The following is a 22,565-nucleotide window of genomic DNA, read 5'->3' as shown; positions in this document are numbered from 1 at the left end:
GCAAGCAGGACTGATTACTGTTTGCAATAAAAGGTTTATAGATTTTCTCCTGGAAGCATTAACACAGGAATGAAAGAAATTAGAAGACAAACTTGTGTGAGTGGATTTGTCAGAATTTTAATGCCAGCCACTGTATATTCCCATCTTAAAAGAAACTTGTGGATTTGACCATGGCAAATGGTCAAATTCAAACCAAACTTCGCCGGTTTTGGCAGGACCACGCTGACACAGAGGTCTTGCTCTCACGGGAGAACGTGGACCAGGAGGCTTTGCTAAACTACGCCAGGGAAGCAGCAGATTTCTCCACCAACCAGCAGCTGCCATCGCTGGACTTTGCCATCAACCACTACGGGCAGCCCGACGTGGCCATGTTTGACTTCACGTGCATGTACGCGTCCGAGAACGCGGCCCTGGTGCGCGAGCAGAACGGCCACCAGCTCCTCGTGGCGCTGGTCGGGGACAGCCTCCTGGAGGTGTGTGTTCAACTTCTTGGGTGTAAGCCCTGAATGGAAGCATGAGCACAAACCTTTGCACCCATCTCTGAAATGTGTGCTGCCTGACAGAGAGGCGCTGTGAGGAAAGCTGCTGTTTATTATAGAATAAAGTGGGAGGTTTGAAGGAAGGGTGGGAGTGTTGGGAAAACAGAATATTTAGCATGGTAATGATCTCGCTTAAGAAAATGTGTGCAGAGCTTTTTCTGAAGTTCTGTCTGTTCCATCTGCTTCTTGTTGGGACGAGTTGACTCTCTGCAGAACCTCTACTGTAGGCCTGCTAATAATTAGCATTTTGTAGTTGTTTAAAAGGTACAGTCTTGAAGAGAAGCTGTTAAGGCACTCGGGCTGTGAATTGTTGTTGGAAAGAGGGACATTGGCTTTGTGAGAGTTCATGAGCTGTTCACCATACAGCTGCTTTCTTCTAACCTAGTGGGAGTGGAGCTTGAAGCTAATTACTGAGTTATAATTTCCCAGCAGATTACTGCCTGAATGTGTACTTGATACTTCTTTAAATTTTTCCCTAAGTGATGCTTTTCCTTTCTCTGCTTTTTTTTTTCAAATAATTTCTCTAATATCAGCCGTTTTGGCCAATGGGAACTGGAATAGCCAGGGGATTTTTGGCTGCAATGGACTCTGCTTGGATGGTACGAAGTTGGTCGCTTGGAGCCAGTCCTTTGGAAGTTCTTGCAGAGAGGTAATGGAGAAAGTGAATGCATTTACAGTTCTGAGTCCTTCAACATCTCATCATTCATTCCAGTTTCTTCTAGTACAAATATGTAGACAGAATGGGAGATACAGACTCTCACTGTTTTTAGAGAGTGCTTGAAGGTATAATTCAATTGAAGAAAAAATATTTCAAAGGAGTCGATAAACTGAAGTATATGGAGGAGTAAGACATGTTGCTATTCTTGGTCCTAGTTTTAAAAGATTAGATGAGGAATCTTTTCTTTAGGTGCTTATTGACATTGCATTGACAAAGTGAGCCCAAGTTACTGTCACCATCCCTGCAGTAGCAAACCAGATGAAAATGTAGGTGCTTTTAAAGTACCAGATACGAAAGTTCTTGCCATCTCCTATTATCCTGTAAAAACTTTCTCTTATTTCCTTTTAAGGAAGCTGTGACCTGCTTTTTTTCATGTTGTCCTTGGTCACTTTGTTTCATATAAGCCAAACAGTATCTTGTCTCTTTTGAAGTATTGAGTTCTTGATGTTTTTATCAGCTTTGCCTGAGTGTTGTTTTGGTGACTCAAGGTGCTCACTTGGAGATCAGAACTCAGGTAATTAGAAGATGGAGTAAGTAAAACCAACAGTTAGTAGATCCAATTTTAAACTTCAGCCACTGCAGCTTCTGACCGTCAGGAACCATAGTATAATTTCTAAAATTGCACAATGGCACAATTCATACTTAAAATTCCATTTGTTTGAATTTAAAAAATCAGTGAGGAAAACAATGTTACTGTTGAAGCCAGACTTCCATCACCTTTCTATTTGCCACTTCAGACAACAGTAAGATCTCCTCTGAGCTTTCTCTTCTGCATACTGAACCAACTCAGTTCTCTTGGCCTCTCCTCACAGCAAGTGCTCCAGGCCCCTCTTCCTGAGCCCCTCCTGTGTCTCAGTGTCTTTATTGTACTGGGCAGCCCTTTCAGTTACGCTTAGTGTACTGTTCTCTTCCCTCCTTTGGAATTCTGAAGTTGTATTGAAGTGCAGATTTTAATATGCTTATGCTGACTCTTAGCTATGCAGTGTCTGAAGTGGTTAGATTTCTGATTTGAATGTTTATCTCTCCAGAGTTTACTTAGCCATAGTAGTAGTGATACATCTCTTTTAAAAAAACCAAAACAGAACAAAACCTCAAACCAGCCAAAACAAACAAAAAACCTCAAACCACCACAAAGCCTAAACCAAACAAACGAACCAAAACAAAACCCCAAACTTTTTTTTTATGTTATTTTCCCAAGGGAAAGCATTTATAGGCTGCTGCCTCAGACCACCCCAGAGAACGTGAGTAAAAACTTCAGCCATTACAGCATTGATCCTGCCACCCGATACCCCAATATCAACGTCAACTTCTTGCGGCCACAGCAGGTAGGTCACAAATGGTGCTTCTCAGTGCTTGTGATCTGCAGTGTCTTTCCTCAGGTGAAGCTGTGCCAGTGTTTTGGGAACAGACAGTGATGTGTGTATAATATGGAAGCAGTGAAAGGCAGATACATCAGTCCAGAGTAGACTTTTGTACTTGAACAGATTCCTTTTTAGGAATTTTTGATTTTGGTAATTTTAACTGTGATACGATACAGGAAACCAATAAATTTATTTTTGTGTGTGTGCATGTGCATTTTCTTTGTAATAATCCAGTCCAGCAGTCTGTCATTGCAATTTGGTATCCACGGAGCAGCAGCAGTCAGCTGGACTGTTCAGCGCTGATGAGCTGATCCTTGCTGTTGTGAGGCTCTTGGGGTGGGATTTCTGCTACCTACATGTACTTGTCTTCTTTTTTGTGCCTTCGATGTCTCCTTATTGTCCTCTGTTATTTCTGTATGTATCTGGGGTGCATGGCATGCTGATCATCTTAAATGTTTTTGTGTGACATTTTAGGTACGCCACTTGTATAATACAGGAGACTTGAGAGACATTCACCTGGAGATAGAGAACTTTGTGAACTCCAGGACACCAAAGCTGACTCGAAATGGTAGGCCTGGCTGCTGCCCTGTTCATTTTGGTATTCTGGAGCTGGGTCAGTGCAGGAGCTAGAGAACAGCAGGGCTCTAGGGTATTATTTAACCAGTCTCTGCATTTAGAAAATGTGTCCAATAATTGTTTTGTCAACAGTTTGAACTTACAATTTTTCAAGTTTCCATTAGCATGGGAATTTATTTTTGTTTGCCTGTTTTCCTTTGCCTTATAATGCTGTTAACTTTCTAAGCATATTTGCTTGTGCAGGCAGTTCTTTTCACCTCCTTTATCTATAAAAATGTCCTTGCTTAAAGTGCAGAAGCCTGGACTGAGTTCACTCTAACAATAGACTCAATTCTTACAAACATAGCAGAAGGTATTGCTTGTGCAGTCTTGCATGTTCCTGCTTTCCTTTTCTTAATCTCATCTCTCAACCAAATGAAACCTCACTTTGCTTGCATTATTCTGAGAGCTAGATGCCTTGTGATAAGCATTTCAGTATCTGTCTACTTGTCCTACCCTGAGGGGTATGTCAGTCTTTTCCTTTTGCATGCCTTGTCTTGGATGCCCACATAGTGTTTTGGGATTCTCAGGGTGGCTCTTTGCTGCTAAGCCTCCCTTTCACTGCTGAATAGCTGTGTAGTCTCTGCTCTTTGCCCTGCAGCCACATCCCTTTAGGCTGTAATCTCATCAGATCTTCTGGTAAGACAAGGTCAGAACAGGTCAGTGCTTTCAAAGGAAAGTTTTCAAGGGAAAAGAAGAAGTTACAGAAGTACATTTGTAGTTCTTCCTCTAGAAATGGTATATCTGGGCTTTAGAGAGCATTGCTACTGAATGTCCTTTTGATCCTATTTAACAAGCCTTTGCAACTGTTTTATATTTCCTGGGGCTCTTTTACGATGGCTGGGGTGAAAAGTCTGGCAAGTTACAACTTAGATAATTACTTTTCAGCAAATTAAAAATACTTTCTTGGATTTAAAATGGGTATGATAGTATATTTAAAAGAAAATAAAAATCCTGTCTTCCATTACCCATTGTAGCAGAAGTTTGTTTTTTGCATGAAGGTTTTGTTTGTTGGTTTATGGGGTTTGTATTGTATTTAGAATTTGAGCTGTTGTGCATTTTTACTTTAAAATGTGCTAATTTTTTTACAGAGTCTGTAGCTCGCTCTAGTAAATTGCTCAGTTGGTGCCAGAGGCAGACTGATGGATATGCTGGTGTTAATGTGACAGATCTCACAATGTCATGGAAAAGTGGCTTAGCTTTGTGTGCCATTATCCACAGATACCGTCCAGACTTAATGTGAGTAACTGGCTGCCTCAAATAACTGGGAAGGGCAGGAAATGAGTGGTATTTGGAGATAATAATATGGAGTTTGAGGCAATGCATTTGTGACTTATGAAGAAACGGATTCAAATGAATTCGATTAAGCTTGATAGAAACCAACGTTCAGTGATTCACTAGCGGAGTGGAAGGTCATGATAGCTTGATGAATTTGGAAATAAATGTGTTGTTGTTTTCCCTTCTGGATGAATTGGCAGAATTAACCTTCAAATTGGTACTGAGAGGAAAGCATTATTGACTGACAGATTTTATGTGTGCAGAGAGTAAGGAACAGTTCATAGCTTCAGTTAAGTCTCTCCTGAACAAGTGTCTGCATGGGCCTTTATAAATTTCCTGTTGAACAAAGCAACTCTTTTTAAAGCCTTTCAGGCTGCTCTTTTTAGAAGTAGTGACCCACAGCCTAAATAGAGACGTTGTTACTGTTTGCATGCTGACTTGTTGGTTGGATGAATGGCAGAGGTGTCCTCTTCAGTGATATACTGGGTAAAACAGTGCCGGGATTCTAGAATGGGAAAACACTGGCTGGAAGAAGTGACAGTACCAAAGACTCTGGTACTTTAATCTGAAATGTCTCCAACTTCCCAAAGGGATATCAGAAAAAGTAAATTCTAGAGCTGTACTTGTAGACATAATCCACTGTAAAACATACTGAGAAATTGTGGAGTTATTCCAGTCTATATGCACTGAAGTACTTCTACATTGGTGTACTGGAGTTAACCTGAGCTACACTGCTTAATAGCTCTATAACTTGTGGAGAGTTCAAACAGCTTTTTAAACAGTTAATGTAACTCTCTACAAGCTATAGCTTTTTATGTAGTTACACAAGTTTTGGAAAAATCCAGCAGGACAAAAATATGGATCAGTCAAGAAAAAAGGGGACAGAAAGTGAAGATTTAATTTAGTTGCAAGCACACAGAAGATTTTATGTAGGGGAAAACGTACAGTCTTACAGCAAAAGAGGAAGTGAAGATGTATTTCAGAGGGTAATACTTTTTAAGAAGTGAAATCTAGGTTTGTAGGAGGAGCAAACAAATTTCAAAAGAATATGTTTGAGCCAAAGTTCACTGTAATTAAGTAGCATCCACTTTGCCATGTTGGTGGCAAATAAATTGAGGTTTCGAGTGGAAAAAAAAAATAGAGATGGATGCCTGAGGTCTTTCAGAAGACTGGTTTCTACTTGATTCAATGCAAGGCCTCTTTGTGCCCTTTGCAGAGACTTTGATTCTTTGGATGAGCACGATGTGGAGAAGAATAACCAACTGGCCTTTGACATCGCTGAGAAAGAGTTTGGAATATCTCCCATTATGACTGGAAAGGAAATGGCATCTGTTGGAGAGCCAGATAAGCTGTCGATGGTGATGTACCTCACACAGTTCTATGAGATGTTCAAAGACACCATCCCCTCTAGTGGTAAGCAGTTTGGGGCACTTCTGTCAGATTTAAAGGCTGCTCCAGGGTGAATGTGTGTGCTTCAGTTACCTTCAGGCTGCTTGTGCTGAGCACAGAGTAGTCACTCACTGTAGCTTTACCTTACAAAAAGTTGACTTGTTAGTGATGCTGATAAAGACCACATTAGCAGCAGGAGTAAAATAGAGTTAATATACAATAATGTCCTCAAAAGTTCTAAACTCACTTCACTACTAGATAAGTTTTCTGCTTTCCTACTGTTGTTAGGGGTTTGTTTGTCTTAGCTAGTGGTAGGTGCCTTGCTAATAGTTGTTGAATAGGTAATTTCAAAACACCAGCTGAGTTTTATACATATTTACCATCTGTGAATGGTGAGAGTAACTTCAGGCCAATGAGGAACAGAACAGCTTTGATTAGGACTGGAAGATGTAATTACCTAACCCAAATCAATATGGCCAGCCTTTAAAATTGATAATGTTACAGCTCTTTATTACTGATGGTCTTAAGTCTCATGTATACCTCTGGTGAGGGGAAAAAATTGGTTTTAATAGCCTTTTAAAAATCTCATCTGTATCAGGTATTATTTTTAAAACTCTGGACTCTTTTTAGGAATAATGATAATCATGCTCTTTAATCATGCTCTTTAAATGTAAAAGTAACACAGTATCTCTTATGGGTGGTTATAAACCCTGAGAGAACTGCTTTGGGCAAAATGAAAAAGCAGAATAGCTGAGAAAGGTATTAATTCTAGACATCAGTAATTTTGTACAGAGAATTTAAGAAAAAGACTGCTATGTTAAAAAGAATCAATGAGTCCTTCAGTTGTGTATTTAATAACAGCACCACAGAAAATACTTCATGGAATTCCCTTGTTCTGCCCGTTTTCACTAACAGACAGCCTGGACCTGAATGCAGAAGAAAAGGCTGCCCTGATTGCCAGTACCAAGTCTCCCATCTCCTTCCTCAGCAAACTGGGCCAAAGCATCTCTCGGAAGCGCACTCCCAAGGTAACCAGGCACAGTCCTGGGGACACTTGTGTCTGGCAGGCTGCTGTCCAAGCAGTGGTACTAAAAATGCAGGTGTTAGTGTGTGTTTGCAGGGATCACATGTTCCCCAGCTCCTGGTATGGGACAATACATGACATAACTGCAGAATTGCATCTGTAGTATGTACTCACAGTGGTGCCTTTCAGTCTTAAAATCTTAGCCTTGTGGTAGTATTTTGGCATATATTTCCTCTTGGAACCTAGTTACTTGCTCAGTTTTCAATGATTTGAAAGTGTTGAAGAATTGTGCAGTTGAAGGTAAGAATTCCCCTAAGGAGTATCTAGGAAAAAATCCCTTTTCTTAAACAAATAGAGAATGAGCACAGTGAATTAAATAAGCTTTGCAACTAAACTGATTAAGTGCACTGATGACAGTTATCTCAGCCCAAAAAGGTATGAGAATTGTTTTTTTTTCTTTCCCCTACTCCTTCTGTTTTCAGGACAAAAAAGAAAAGGAACTGGATGGTGCAGGAAAGAGGAGAAAAACCAGCCAATCAGAGGATGTAAGTATTAAAGTGAGAGCTGTCAGGGAGTAAAATAAATGGTAGGTACCTTGTTCTCACTTCAGTTCTTTCATTTTTTTGTATCCAGGCAGGGTTTATGTAGGATTTTTTAGATAAAATTTAATTCTTCTTCAGAGGTTAGACTTTCATGGTATCTTTAGAGCAAATGTTTTACTGATGCTTATGAAAGAACACTACATAACAAATGAAATGTTGCAGTTCCCTGATGTTCTGTTTTTATTGTGAATTACTATGGTTTGATGAGGACATCAACACTCGTAACTTTTTAGTGAAGTCATGCAGTATTGTCAGAAATTTGATGCATATTTGAATTTTAGCCTTGGTTTGTGCAAAAAGCACCCACTTCCAGTATGCCCCATAAGGCAGTCTTTCAAATTCAGTGTTTGTAGCCAAATGGGTACAGGTGAATTAAAATTCATGCTTTGAGTTTGTTGGTGGCAGGTGGGCCTTTGGTATATGTCAGGGCCTTCACAGGGGTGTTTCAGCTGAGGTCTTTTTGGTAGGTAAGTGTATCAAATAAGGTTGAAAAGATAAGTAAAGTTTAACAGAACATTTGCTGACTTGCCAAAGGAAATTAAAATCTGAGCTTTCAAGTGAGGCTGAGAGATTTGTTATCTATACTGTAAAGGGGTGGAAAGGAAAAGGTGATCTGGTTGTGTCTTGTTAAATTTTGATGTCACTGATTGTTAGGAGGACCTCCCACGAAGCTACAGAGAAGAAAGGCCCACACTGGTGAGTGCCCTGACAGAGAGGAGAATTGATGCTGCCATTGGGAATCAGAACAAAGTCAAGTCCATGGCAACCCAGCTACTGGCCAAGTTTGAAGAGAATGCACCAGTGCCGTCCTCAAACTTACGAAGACAGGTAGGAGATGGATAATAAACACCTTTGTTTTGGAATTGTAAAGGAAAACCACAAATAAAAGCATGCATTCCTCAAGACTGGATGCTGGTGTTGCTTTTCTACTTCAAAGGCTCTCCTAGAGAAGAGCAAAGTTTACCCAAAGCTTAAAATTTACAAGTACGGGATGGAGAAGAACTTCCTAAAAAAAGTGTTATTTCTCTGTTATTGCCCTTATTATGTAATTTTTCACAAACATATTACCAGCAATTTAGTTTCTTTTATAACTACTATTGCTCTTTAAAAGCTTTCCAGGAATGTTCTGCTTATACTGTTTAAGAACAATAATTTAATTTCTGATTTGAACATTTTCATATCAGGTTACATCTGTTTGTTCTTGTGAGCTGTGATTAAGCTTTATATGTGTATGTATGTGCAGCAGATAAATGCCTGGGAGTTTCTTGGCAATCAGGATGTTTGTGTCATTCCAAGTGAGGCTTGTTTGTTATCCAGGATGGTATCTGAACAGCTGCAACTGCAGAGTAGTTGTCTTTGAAGTTAGATTGAGTCCCTTGGAGCTACTGCTGGCAGTGCAGTGTCAGCAGGATGAGGCTCAGTGTGGTTTAAGTGCCAGAGTCCTTGCTCTGCTGCATAAGTCCATCTCCATAGCTTGTGCCAAGCTCTGTGCTGCCATGGCCACATCGTGAGTGGGACCTGACCTGGCTACTTGAAAGCCAAGTCATGTTTGTCTATGCTACACTACACACCAGCATTAGTAATGTAACATGATCACAGTGGTGATGCCTATACCACCTTTTACCAATCAAATGTTTCTTCAGCTGCTACACATTGGCTGGAATACGCAGCCAATGATTTGAAGAAACAATGAAATTAAAGGAAAGGTCCAAAAATATGTGAAGTTCCCCATTTTTGGATGTTTTTTTCCTTTTTATATTTTACTTGCTAAATGAATTCCCCCTACCCTATTTTTTTTTCTTAAATGTTTGTCTGTCTTACTCTGTATTCCATTCCTATGGCTTTCTTTGAGTTTCCTTCACTATTTTATCTTCCCACTTTCCCTACAACCTGCATGCAGCAACCTGTCCTGCCTTATCAAGAGCGTGTTCACAGCCAGCCATCCAGCAGACGAGAGCAGGGCCGGCTTGCTCCCATACCCCAGTGGAAACAGGTAAAGAAACTCTTTCTGACTACAATGCATTGCCTGCACCCAGCACCAGCTATCACTGTCGTGTTTTTAAGCCAGTCCTTTTCCAGCACCTAGTCTGAGTACATTATTTTAGATAACTTGCAGTGAATAAAGTCAACATCTCCCTTTGGTAATGATGCATGGTTGAATGTTTCAAAAGTATTTAATCAAATTTGCCCTGCCCTCTTATGCTAGTTTCAACTCTACCAAGACTTTTGTGGATGTTGCAGCAGAAATTTTTGCTATAGAATTTCTAGATTCTTCTGTTAGAAAGAAATAAAGGAAACATGTAAACAATTATGGAAACTCATGAGGTAAAAGATGTCATACTGTCTATGACATTAAAGCTCTTCCTTGGTATAAACAGTAAAATTGGTTATCAGTTTTGCTGTTCCTATGTGAAATCTTAGATGTTCTGTAGTTGCAGGAGACTTTACTGTGGTTTCCCTTTCTTTAATGACACTCTCTTTAATGCAGCTTTCCTTGCCAACCTCTCAGACTTGTTGCATTGCTGATTCCTGTGTTACTGTGAATTCAGTAAATTTTAGGTTTTTTTCACAGAGGGGTTCAGAATAGGGACCAACAGCAGAAAAATCAGCAGGTATCAAATTTTATTTTCTCCCCTGTGTTTTGGCCCATTGTCATTGCTGCTGTCTTTCAGCCATGCACTTTTCCAAAGCTAAGGCTTCTGGCAGACAATCTTTTCAGGCATTTAGGGATACTTATCTCCTTCCACTGTTTCCCTGTGCAAATGGCCACCTTGTGTTTCTGAGGGTGCTCAGAGGTATTTTGCTGACAGCCATAATTTGGAGAAACATCTGCTTCTTTCTGGCTGTAGTTTAATCAGAGCATACTTCAGAGTCAAGAAGACGATGACACTGGTTTGGAAATGCACTGTTCTTGATGAATATGGATTCATGGTGATCTTCATGTCTGAGACATTCAGCACAATTAATGCTGCATGTCATCACTGGTGCCATGATCTGGAAGATTTCTCTTCAAGGAAGAAGACCTAAGCCCAGGGGAGTTGCTGTCAGTAGGACTGTCAGGATGCTTTGGTTCCCTCAGTGTTTGTTGTTCTACTTTTTGTTTCATCAAAATCTTCTTTATAGGCTAATGAGCACTTTGAGATGGATTCACATCATTCATGATTAAGGCAGATTTTATTCCTCAAGAATACTCAGCAAGGGGGGAAAAAGAAACCTGATGCAAAAAAGCTGTACAATATTGAGTGAGTTGATGAGCGCTGCTTATAGTACCTCCTGGAAAAAGGAAAACTGGATTGCACTGCTGTCTCTCTCTGTTCAAACAAATGAAGTTTTGTGTTTTAGCACTTGGAAAATACCACATTCCTGCACCCTTGAGATTTATATTTGAACTTGTTACTGAAACTTTATGAAGGCTTTATAATTAAGCATTTATAGTGAAACACAAAAGTTCTTATTGTCATCCTTTTGTCATTGATAGAAAAAAAGGATAAATTTTTATTTCCTGCTTTTATTAAGAGGGTTGTTCTCCTCACCAGAGAGCAGTTTGTTGTTTTTGTTTGTTCTTGTTTGTACTTGCGCTACACAACTTAAAAAAAATTTTTAAAAGGGAAGAGAAAATCCTTCTGCTCTCCCTTGACTTCAATAGCATCTCTGTATAGGAAGCAATTTAGGGCATATCTTTGAAAAATCTTTCTGTAACAGTTTTACTTTCAGAGGATTTAAATTATCTTATTCAACCCTGGCAGTGATTGCCTTATGTGGATGATTTCCCTCTCAAGATTACACATGGAGATGATCTTTCCTTGATTGACTTTACTGTGTCAGCAGAAGATGATTGATTCCTGGGTCCAGATTTCTTGCAGGATTTGCAGTGCTTTTGTAATGAAACAGTATAAAACCGGGTCTCACGGATGCAAAATCTGCAGGGTACTGTAGGCTCAAAACCCCAGTTGATAGGGTCCCTGTTCCGAAGGTTCCTTGCAGTTGGCCTGGGGAAGGGAAGAACATGGGTTGCCTTCATTCAAAAGCCATGGACCTGCGCAGAGTCATTTGTTCTTGACTGAACAAAGACCAGCTGAGACCACTGAGCCAAGCAGCCAGCTTTGCCAAGCCTGGACAGAAACCCCTCCCGCAGAAGTTGTTGCTGAAGCAGTACCTTGGCCTGGCTGCTGAGATTTCTGGTTCTGGCAGAACCTGAAAGCTGTGAGACTGCACCTTTTGATGGTACTGGACTGGCCTTCTGTGGTGACATTGGGCAATGTGGCTTTATAGCTCATCCCTGGGTGCCAGACTGCCTCCAGGGAGGTGCTGCTGAGTACCAGTACCTGTCACTGCACATGCTGTAAAGGATTAGTATTGCTTCTGACAAGTTCTTTGGGGCGGATGTATGTTTGCTAAAAGAGCTGTTCATGAAGCTTTTGGGAAGGTTTCTCTTTTGGCACAGGTGTTGAAGTTCATGAGCAGAAACTTCTGCTGCTGACTGAATATATCACATAGCAAATACCTTCTAATGGAGAGTGCTTTGAAGAGGAGAAGAGTAGCTCCTGAGGGGACAAAGAGTTGATGTGTTACTGAGAGAAACCACAGGTTGCCTAATGTTCTTACTAGCTGGCAAAATGAAGCTGAGATCCTCTCTTTGGGAGAAAGGCAGTTATTGACAGGTTTGGTTCTTCCTGTCTTTTGGAAACTGCATAGAAGAGGAAAGTATACTGAAAAAGCATCAGAGTGTTTGCAAGGAAGAGAGTTGCAAAGGAAATGGTCTGGGTTGGACCCACAGTGTTGATGGGAAATTTGCATATTGCCTGCTAGTGCCTGTCAGATGGAATTCCTTAGCTGTACTTGCTTATCAGTTTAAATCTGGAATCTCACTATTGACCTTGACTTAATTAAGAGGTATGAGGTGAGCAGTGAGCTTGTAAGGCAGGATTCCTCTGTGTGTTGTATAGGTGGGGTAGGGGTGGCTTACTAAGCCAGAATTCCTAGAAAGAGTGAAATCCTGGCAGAATCTATTCGGAAGCAGTTTTTACTTTCACAAGACCTTTAATGCTGTCTTTCTTGCTCTTTGGAAGGTCTTGCCTTTTCAGGGGGGTTAAAAACCTCACCCATCTGCTCCTCACAGCGTTCACAGGATACAGTATGGCCTGCATCCCTTGTGAATTGGATTATAAAGTTGGATTTATTGAGTTACACTTTGAAGTTGTTGACCTGCGTTGCCAAAATGGGTTTTGTGTTCTTACGTGCACCGCAGCAGCATCTACTAATGCACGAAGATATTGTGAAGTGAATGTGCACAGTGCAAATGTCTGTAATTTTTTTATATGATGGTATTACCACCTAAAAAGGCTGGATTGTGTTTCATGGTGTGGTGGTTGGTCTCCTCAAACCAATGCCTGCTTGTATAAGAACATCTTCCATCATGTGCTCTGTTGCTTTCTGAGCCATGCTGGCTGCTTTTGGGAAAGAGCATCTCATCTGGGATCATGAAGCCATTGAGAGCCATATGGTCTATCCAGAAGAGGATCTGACTGGGCATGGTGTGAGAGACAAGCCTTTGAAATGGAATTTTGCCCTTGATTTCCAGACTCTCAGCATATAGCCTTCGGCAGTCTTCTGCTATAGTTCCAGAGGTCTCCTGTCAGCAACAACTTGTGCGTGTAATACATAAGCTTAACTCATGTTTGATGTCTACAAAGGTAGCTGTAAGATGAAGATCCTATGTCTTTTGGTGCACATCTTTTCTGCCTTTGGAGATCTGCTGCTTATTCTTTTGAGATCATTCCCTAAAGTGATAAAGAGCAGTAGTACAAACTTTGCGATAATTTTGTTGGAACTGTGTTTTTTGAAGATAAGAGATGACCACAGACAGCAAGAGTTGAAACCTCAACAGGAGAGAACTTAAAACACCAATGATTTCTGCAAATACTGCTTTTTTACCTTAAATTTTTACTTAAATCTGTTGATTATTTTCTGCTTTCCTATAGTTATCCTTTTCTTTGCATGCTCAGAAATACATTCTACTGGAGGACTGACTGATCACGTTTCATGCATTCGTACAATATTATATTCTGAGATCTGCCTTGCAGAAATAAGCAAGTTTGTGAAAATTTTGACATTTGAAATGCAAACTTGGCCTGGACAGATGAAAATCCATGAGCAGCTCTATGGTTGAGAATGTTGCCATGCTTTCAGTTAGAAATTAGTGACTTCATAGCTAAGCCTTTGAAACAGCATATAAATGTTCCTCATCCACTGCAGTGCAAAGTCTTACGCTTTAGTTTAAGCTGCTTGTAACATCTGTTTGAGATAGAGGAGTGTATTATTTATTTGTTTTGTTGAAAAGGAAGAGAGCACCCAAACAGATGTTAGTGCCAGCTCATCTGCAAGGGCTGTAATAAACATCTGTAATATCCTTATACCACATGCAGTTTTTTTGAGACTTACCTAACAGTGGCTTTGGGTACACAGCATTTTGTTTTTTCCCCAGTGCAACCATTTCCAGATATGCTCTGGTGAGAACTTAAAAGGAAAAATCAGGCAGAGGACACATTAATAAGCCAGAAATGGTGGAGAAAAGACTGCATAGTAAGGAGGTACAGCACTAGAAGGACATGTTTTCTGGTGTGTTAAATTGAGGACATGTAAGTGCGCTGTGTAATATGCAGACTATTAGATACAGCTACATTTATCTATAAACCAGCTGGATTTCTGTTCTAGTAGAATATAGTACATTTTAGCTTGCCTGAGATGGTGTAATGTCTGTAAGTTAAAGAGGAGGGATCTGAAGCTGGGAGCAGAACACTGTGAATTGTATTACTAATGAGCTGCAAGCGAGAGTAATTAGGTCAATGGGATGGATATTTTTAAGCATTGCAAGGCACAGCAATAAGTAATTTTTCATGAAGCAAGGAGAGCAGTATGGGGAGTTCCAAGTTTTGCCTTTAACTGCTTGTAAGACCTTGACTCAGAAGCTGTTGGTGTAATTGCTGAGTGATACAAGTCTGTGTTTGCTGCCTGTCAAATGTGATCATGTGGCTCTGGATAAGACCTTGGGTCTCTCAGCTTCAGATACACCGTGGCTTTAGTTCATTTGAGAAAGGTGTGAGCCTAGGATCATGGTCTCAGTTCATGCATTCTGGCCTGTCTCACCAAACCACTGGTAATGTTACCTCTTTTCTACTATTATTATGATTTTTTTTTTCTTTTTCTGTTTTAAAAAAAGATGAGGCATAAGGAACGTTCTCGGACCTGCCCCAAAAAAGTGATCATGCTCTCTTCTTCCACTCCATCTTCCTCTCCACCGTATCCCAGGCAGCAGGTGATTCCCTCTGCATGCTCTGTCCCTTTCTCTTCATTGCTGCTTGTACCAGTGACTGGATCAGTTACCAAATAGCTTATTTACAAATACATTTCCAATTTTCTTTCAGATGCTGATAGGGCTTTCTCAACCTGTTAGGTTAGGAAGATAGGGCAGCACTAGCTCACTGGAAGCATGAAGAGTCTCCACTGGAGACTCTTGAGATTTTGCTGTAGGCAAATTTTTAATTGCAGTAGCCTTTTTCAGTTTTGAGATGCAGCAAAGTAGAAATGAAATGTTTGGAGTAATGCAGGGAAAGAAAATTAAACTTTGTTCCATCTCCACTCTCTGTTTAAATAGGTGTGACTGAAAATTTGCCCTTGTATCCATGTAACTTTTTAGGATTGCTTCTATGAAGTGTTTTTTGAGTATTGTAGTGGCTTGCACATGTCCACTGTGGTCCTTCTGTTTCTCCTACACCAGGCTCTTGTCTCACAAGCGTTTGTGTTGAGTCTGTCTGACTTTGAACCTGGAGCAGTGAGAGCTGTTCTGAGCACAGTGTGTAAATGTGCATCCAGATGTTTGTGCACATGTATCTGTTGTCCCAGTTAAATATTACCTGAAACCCTTTAATATTTCTGTCTTCTTGTATATTGTCATTGTGTTTCTTTGAGTTGTATCCTTTTAAGTTATTTGTTTCATTTTCCTACTTTCAAATCTACTTCTTGATCAATCCTGAACTAGAGGTCCTGAAAAGGCAGTTGCAGTTCCATAGAGCTGTCATGACATCGTGTAAGGATTGTACAAATGAATTTCCCCAGAGGTGGAGCTCTTTGCTGAGCTCTTGTATACCTATAAACTCTAAAGGAGTATTACCTTTTAGCAGAGTAGACAAGTTTTATACTTTGGCAGAAAGTTGGACTTGCCTTATTGCTGTGACTTCTAGAATTGTAATTACACGTTGCAGTTTATCTGGTGTAATTATTGTCAGCCTCCAGGACACACATTCTTTGCTGCCTCTGTGGTGTCTGCAGGACAGATCAGGTCTGCCTAGTGATCCCATTCGAAACTGTCCCAACAAAAAAGGGGGTTGGTTTTCTGCCACACTGTGATCAGCATACTTCATTAGAAAGGTACACAGTGGACATCTAGGTAGAATGGGTGAGGAAAGCCCTTTTCATTAGCACAACCTGCATTTAAACTGCAGTGTAATGGTATCAGATGATGTGATAGCTAGGTGCCTTCCTCATGTCAAAATCCTTTGAAAATGTTGTTGGATACATTATATGAGAGAAGAAAGGTTTTTCCCCAAGCTTCCAGGTAGAGGAACTGAGGCAGTTAAGTGCTGAGTTTTACTTTCTAATCTATAGTGTGGGATTCATTTTCCGTGTAGAGAAATTAGTTTTCACTCGCTAAGGATCTGGTAGCTCTATATTTTCCTTCTGTCTCCTCTCCAAGTGTTTGTTTGACCTGTGTCTTTTTGGTTGCCTAGTTCAGTCGTGAAAGCCAGCTACTGCCGAGTGTATTTTGACCATTTTCTGTGTTGTGTCCTGTAGAAGTTTTCCTTCTTTTAACTCAGGAATTTTTACCCTCTGTGCTACAGAACTGATGTTGCACTCAGTTGAGTGATCTGCTTTTGGAGGCATTCTTTTTCCTTAGGAATGATTTTTGTTTCCCCAAGCTTGTCTTGGCCGAGGCCTCATAGCAAGTCAGATGGATCTGTGTCCGTGTTACACTGATGTCTTTTAAAAGCTATAATTCTTCTCTTCTAATGCATTTATTCTGCCACTTCTTTTAAATTTTCCATCTCCTTCCTTTGAACTAACATCACCATATGAGTTATACTGAGTGGCTTACTATCTTTATTGCACTAATTTGATTACGTTGTAGTACTATATTGTTGTTTATTGACCTAATATGAATATATACTTTTTAAAAAAATTCCCTACAGGAGCTGACTTCTTATTGCCAGTTTTAGAATAATCTTAATAAACTATCCTGCTGTTATTATGGCTTCTTTTCTGCCTGCATCATAAGAAAAATCAGATACAGTGTGTTTTGATTAGGAAGTTGGTCTGTGATTGTTTTTAAGCTCATCATTTGTTGCCTGCAGAGATTCAGGGAACCTGGTGGCAGCTGTCCCGGGGAGCAGAGTCCCAGACAGGAAAGGGTAAAGAGCATGAACAAATGGCATGGGTGCTGATGACACAAAGCTGTGGTGGGTGTGTGCAATCCAGAGGGCAAATATAGGGGGTGGTGATCACACTTATCCTAATGCTGCTGTTAACACGCTGGAACTGCTGAGAGTCAGTCAGGAGTGATTCTTCCTGTGTGATATCCACATAAATGCATAACAAGCCTTCATCAGCAGTTTGCTATATGCTTTTATTTTGCCCTAGGTCTAGCACTTGAGCTCTTGTCATTCTTCTTTTTCTCTTACACCTCTTTAGTGAAGTATGCTGTGGCTGTGGCAGAACAAGAAGAGTTATGTTTTGTGCTAATTCATGCGAACATGGTTGCATTGTGTTCACTGCTTGCTTTCTGGATGGTTGAGCAACTGGCATTCCATCTTGCCTCCTACGGGCCAAAGTAAAAGGAAAAATGATGAGGCATTATTTAGTATAGAGACTTTGAAGCCTTCTTAACAACGAAATATTCAACAGTCTGTCTGAATGGTTCAGTATTATACAGAAGCATGGGAAAAGAAAAGATAGGCACTCAAAAGGACTGGTTGATTTGAATTCATATTGACAAATTAATTGACATTCCAGTGCAGGCTTTGAATGAATTAAGTCATAAATGGGAGGCAGCAATAAAACTGTTGCAACTTCCAGAATGTGTTCTAACAAAAGCCTCTTGTGGGCCGAATGTTTTCTGACAGGCAGTAGAAAATGGATACGTGTGTCTGCAATGACACAGAAGCCCACAGCTTTATAATAGGCCCCAGTTTTAGTGAAAATGATCCAGTAGGAAGGAGTAGGTGGAACGGAAAGCAGCTTGAAAGTAGAGAATATTATTAAGGCATCTGAATGGGAAAAGTGTTTCTTGTAAACTGGATGTGAACCCGATTTTCTGTTCTGCATTGGAGGACAATTAGCAATACAGAGCAGCACCCTGGCAATCTTGACAGATCAAACCTCAAATTTCTTGATGCACATGTTTGTAGTTCCTGGTCCAGTTACTTCTGTACTCCACAAACAAATTAGCTGAAGACTCTGTGATACTACAGTGATATTCCTGCCTTGTACAGCAGGCCACCTGCCGGGTCTTTTTTCATGTCACCAAATGCACCACACAACAGTTTAGGAGCATTGATATGAAAGACCAGAATAGCAGAGGTGTCAAATATTGTGCCTGGGGTGTATTGACATGGTAGTGCAATAAGAACAAGTAGGACAGTGAAGTTGCATAAGTAAAACTGGCAGCTTCTGTGAGTGTTTGATTTTGCTGTTCTTTGCTTTATTTAGACAGGCTCATTAAACATGCTCTCTTTGGCATGTAGAGTATTTACTTCACATATACCACCATCTTTAAAAAATTAATTCTTTCTCTGTGAGACCTGAAGTATATTACCCTAAAATGTGTTTCTGTACACAAAATCTAAGAAACAAAGAAGTACAGGTTTAGATATTTAAATGAAACCCTTGAGAAGGGAGAACCATGAGGAACTAAACTGACAAATAAGGCTCTTTGTGCATGATAAAGCCACATTTTAAAATTTTTTTTTGATGGTAATGCCAGAGAGAGAGGCTGTGTGCTTGTTTGATTTTGGCTGCAGGAGTCCTAGGGAGAGTTGTGAATAACAATTAATTCAACTGTTTTTTCTTGCCCTCCAGGGTCAAAGTGTAGCACTTCATTAGGACAGTAGATACTGGGGAAAGAAACCCCAGTCTTCACATGAGAGCTTCTGTTACTGTTGTGCATGTGGATGTCCTACCTTTTGGCTGGCATTTTGGTGTCTCTTCCTTTTTGTGCTGGTTTGTTTACTTCCTGCCTCCTTCCTCGTCTCGCAGAGATCTCCTCGTTTATTTTCTCATGACCAAGTGCCCATGAATGTAGAGCAAAGGGCATGTCAGCTGGCTGCCCTCCTGGAGTCCAGACGTGCACTGAGGCATCAGGTGACTACAGCCCTGCCTATCTGGTGTCCTGCAGCAGTGGGATTCTGGGTACAGGTGAAATCTGGGGTCAGAGAGAGAAAAAAATCACCAAAAGATGATGACCACTGCTCTACAGTCTTGTGGTTAAAACAGCTGTCAAGACTATATTGTGTAGTGTCTGTAATTGACTTGCCAGTTCTTAGCTGTCTCCTTGTTTGGTGAGTGACCCTTTCTGTTCCTCAAAACAAAATACAAACAATGAAGGAAAAAGCAGCCTCTTGACTTCTCAGAGTAAATGCTGAAAACCAGCTGGGCTCTAGATCAAGTCATCTCACAGTGGTCATTTAGCAGTCAGTTGCTCACAAATTTTACTTGCCTCTAGAAGCAAGAATATTCACATTTTCCAAGCATAATTCCTGGCTCTGTAGTACTGCTCTTGTGTCCATACTTCCTGTGGAATTGTTTCCAATGGCAGAGCTGGCAGTTTGTGCAGATTGTCTTTGATTCCGGTGTACACTTTTGGTTTGGTTTGGTTTTGTGCTTAATTTTCTCTCCAGTGTGTTGTCTTTGGGATATGGGAGCATGCCAGTTTGAGCTGTGGTTTCTTTGGTTGCTCGCCCCTATCTCTGTTTTCAGTTATCTTCAGCAGTGCTTGGCAAACTGCAGAGTGCTTTTTGGAAAGCACCATCTACAGAAGTGATTCTTTTCATAACTTACTGTTTTGAGTTAACCATCCCAAATCAAGCTGTCTTCTTGAGCTGGAGCATGAACAGTCCCAGAACTTTTGCTGGTGGGCATAACTTTTGCAAGCCCTACTAAAAAGAATTTTGTGACATCTAGGTCACTTCCCATTGCTAGGGGTTTTAGGATGCCATCTTTTTCTGATGGTTAAAATCACAGAAGCTGTTCTCCAAGAAGGAACAGCTAACCTTTGGCTAGATTTGAAATTTTGGGGACAAGCTATGAAGGCCTGGGTAAGAAGACTACTTTAAACATAGTGGCACCTCTTTGTTAATGGGTGCCATGACTTTTAATAGCTCGAGCATGGTCCTTAATGCTTGTGTGTATTTCCTTATTCACTTGAAACAATGATACAGAAATGAAGGTCTAGACCAAAACATGTTGCTTATACCTTTTGTGGTGCTCTCTGGCAATATTAAGCTCCTTCTGAGGGTGTAAAAGATTACAGCATTTTGATGCAAATATAGAATTTACTTTTGAAATAGTCTAATTTCTGTATTGTGCAGAATTGAAAAGGAGGAGAGACTGAGAACAAAAAGTAAAGCATAAAGTGGGTAGGGCAGAGAGGAAAAAGAGGAAACAGATGTTGGAACAGTGCAAGCAATGATGGATTATGATGTGGGATTTAAGGGAAGAAAACAAGAAATATAGTAAGAGAGAGAAGTCTTAGCAACCTAAGACATTTTCAGAGAAGAAACTTGATTAAATGTTGATGTACAGAAAATTTTTGTATGAACAATTATATTTCCATAAATTGGGGAAATTGTGAAAGCCAAGCTCTTTTGCATTTTGCTCAGTAAATTTAATCTTGAGGTTAGCCTATTCCAGGGGGCTAGAAGTAGCTGTTTTCATGGGTTGTGCAGTTACATGACATTTAGTTTTCCATTTTATAACTAAAACCATAATTTATTTTTCAAAGAAAGCCAGTTATTTGTAATATGCATATTTTTTTTCTTAACAGACTATAATCTTTAGGAATGCACAATTTCTGCCAGTGCTGTTTGTCTGATACTTCCAAGTTTTGTTTTTTTCTTATTTACATGAAGTATTTCCTGGGAGATGGGCATAATCATCCATAGAGGTAATGACAAGGGGGTATTAGAAGACCAAATTTTGGGTCCTCCTGCGAGGAACCAGTTTCAGAAGGATGCAGGTTCTCAGTCTGTGATTTATTCTTTGTCCTTTGATGATCAAGATCAGAAGATTATTTTATATTGATTCATTCTTTTTTGGATCGGTGTTTCTAATCTGCTTAGAGTAAATTTTAGGTTGGAAATTTGCTGTTAATCACTGGAAATACATACAAGCTAACTTCTTTCTCTTCTATCCCCCAGGAGAGCAGACTTTTGGTTTATACAGTTAAAATGTAGAAGAGGTCTCACACGGCCTGAAAGATGATCCTAGTGCCTTGGGCCAGTAATAGAGAACAATGGGAGATACAGAAGGAGCAGAGGAAATTGATTTGGGGTCTTTGCCAGTGGCTGAGTTTGTTGGGTTACAGGAGGTTGGACATCTGTGGAAGTAGGTGACTGCTTCCAAATGGTCCTGAATAACGTAAAACCTAATAAAGAGCAAATTAAGAATAACTACTCTGCCTCGCTAGGGAGAAAGTAAAGATACACTGGGTATTTTTCTCTAAGTTTTCCTGTAAGAGTCTTTAAAAAGTTGTTCTTGCTGGTAGCCAGAAAGGCCTGGGTTGGGGGTTTCTTTTCATTTTCTCTCCTCTCTTGGAGGAGAACACGTATGATTGTGTTGATGTCTATTTTATGTTCTAGCCCGAGACGGAACCGTCTCGCCGATTCTTTGTTGACCAGTGGGAGCTCTCCCTTAGCCTCCGCTCTTCCAATCGCCCTTCCTCACCCTCATCCGACTCTCTCCGACAGGTAGCCCTTGCCTGAGCGTTCCAGCTGCACTCAGCTGCCTTTGCTTGCCAAGGACACGCCCCGGGCCACGGCCAGGCTGGCACTGCTTCACCTGCAGAACCTCTGTGCATACTCGTGCTCAAGCGAGAAGCCAGAGGCAGCCCCCGTGCCTGGCACAGCTCGGTTGTTGGCAGCCAATAAAGCAGTTTGAAATGAAATGTTTTTAACACTCGGTGTCCATGAGAAGTTTGTGGTGCATCTCACACTCAAACCAGGGGTTTTGAGCACTGATGGTCCTTCTGGCTTTGCAGTGAAGCTTTCTGGCTTTGCTTGCTGCTTTTGTTGAAGGTTTGGGCCAAACAGCAGAATGTGTGTGTGTGTATATGGTTACTGGACAGCGTGAAATAAAAAGTACTTTGGCTTTTTGGAAAATCACCGAGAATTTGAACTAGTTACTGTTTTCCTACATAAACAGCAGGAACTTGATTTGACCTAATCTGGAGCAAGTTCTTTTCCTCCTCTTGAAAATGTTGCAGAACATTGTATGTCTTGAAGACTTTTGACCATGGGAAGAAAGATAAAATGCTTCACTTAATATCCATAATTAGGCCAGATGTGATATATAGTCAAAAAGCAAAACAAATCAGAAACGCACAGCCCCGAATGAAAAATTCAGCAAGTAAATTTCTCACACCAAATAGTCCAAGGTACTGTGAGTTAATATTAACATATTCATTTTTTGAGCATGGAATTTCATATGTGCTGGCAGAAATTTAAACATCCTGAAGGATCTGCAGTTGAAGGTTTCAAAGCAAAACTTGATCGGGGAAACCTGGTTCAGCTATAAGGACGATTTTCCCATGGAAGTGCTTGATCTCTCTTTTAAGAAAACTTTAAAAGCCTCAAAGGTCTCTAGTCGTTCAGAGGAAATGGAAAACTCTTGGCCAAATTATTATGATTGCCAGTTAAAAATCAATGCTGAAGAAAAGTTTAGAAGCGAGCAGCATCTTAAATGTAATGTTTGACAAGATATGTGTCATTGAAA

At 40.4% G+C, this 22,565-nt stretch overlaps 1 protein-coding gene across 4 annotated transcripts in view; it reads left to right on the top strand.

Moving 5' to 3' along the window:
- MICAL3 (microtubule associated monooxygenase, calponin and LIM domain containing 3) overlaps positions 1-22,565 on the top strand; it is a 162,967-nt gene that overhangs the window by 64,370 nt on the left and 76,032 nt on the right. For 2 of the 4 annotated variants that reach the window (XM_048301418.1, XM_048301417.1), the window contains exons 8-16: positions 216-473; positions 1,073-1,188; positions 2,456-2,582; positions 3,093-3,186; positions 4,325-4,472; positions 5,728-5,924; positions 6,816-6,928; positions 7,407-7,469; positions 8,181-8,354. In XM_048301418.1, the coding sequence (XP_048157375.1) occupies positions 216-473; positions 1,073-1,188; positions 2,456-2,582; positions 3,093-3,186; positions 4,325-4,472; positions 5,728-5,924; positions 6,816-6,928; positions 7,407-7,469; positions 8,181-8,354 (1,290 nt within the window). Of the gene's footprint in view, positions 1-215; positions 474-1,072; positions 1,189-2,455; positions 2,583-3,092; positions 3,187-4,324; positions 4,473-5,727; positions 5,925-6,815; positions 6,929-7,406; positions 7,470-8,180; positions 8,355-9,426; positions 9,520-14,745; positions 14,842-16,933; positions 16,991-18,833; positions 18,939-21,433; positions 21,542-22,565 lie in introns of all 4 variants that reach the window. The other 2 variants (XM_048301414.1, XM_048301415.1) reach the window with 2 other exon arrangements.

The sequence above is a fragment of the Corvus hawaiiensis genome, chromosome 4 (assembly GCF_020740725.1).
Source record: "Corvus hawaiiensis isolate bCorHaw1 chromosome 4, bCorHaw1.pri.cur, whole genome shotgun sequence".
Taxonomy (NCBI): Eukaryota; Metazoa; Chordata; class Aves; order Passeriformes; family Corvidae; genus Corvus; species Corvus hawaiiensis.
The sequence above is the reverse complement of the archived record's forward strand: the minus strand, read 5'-3'. Positions and strand labels throughout refer to the sequence as shown.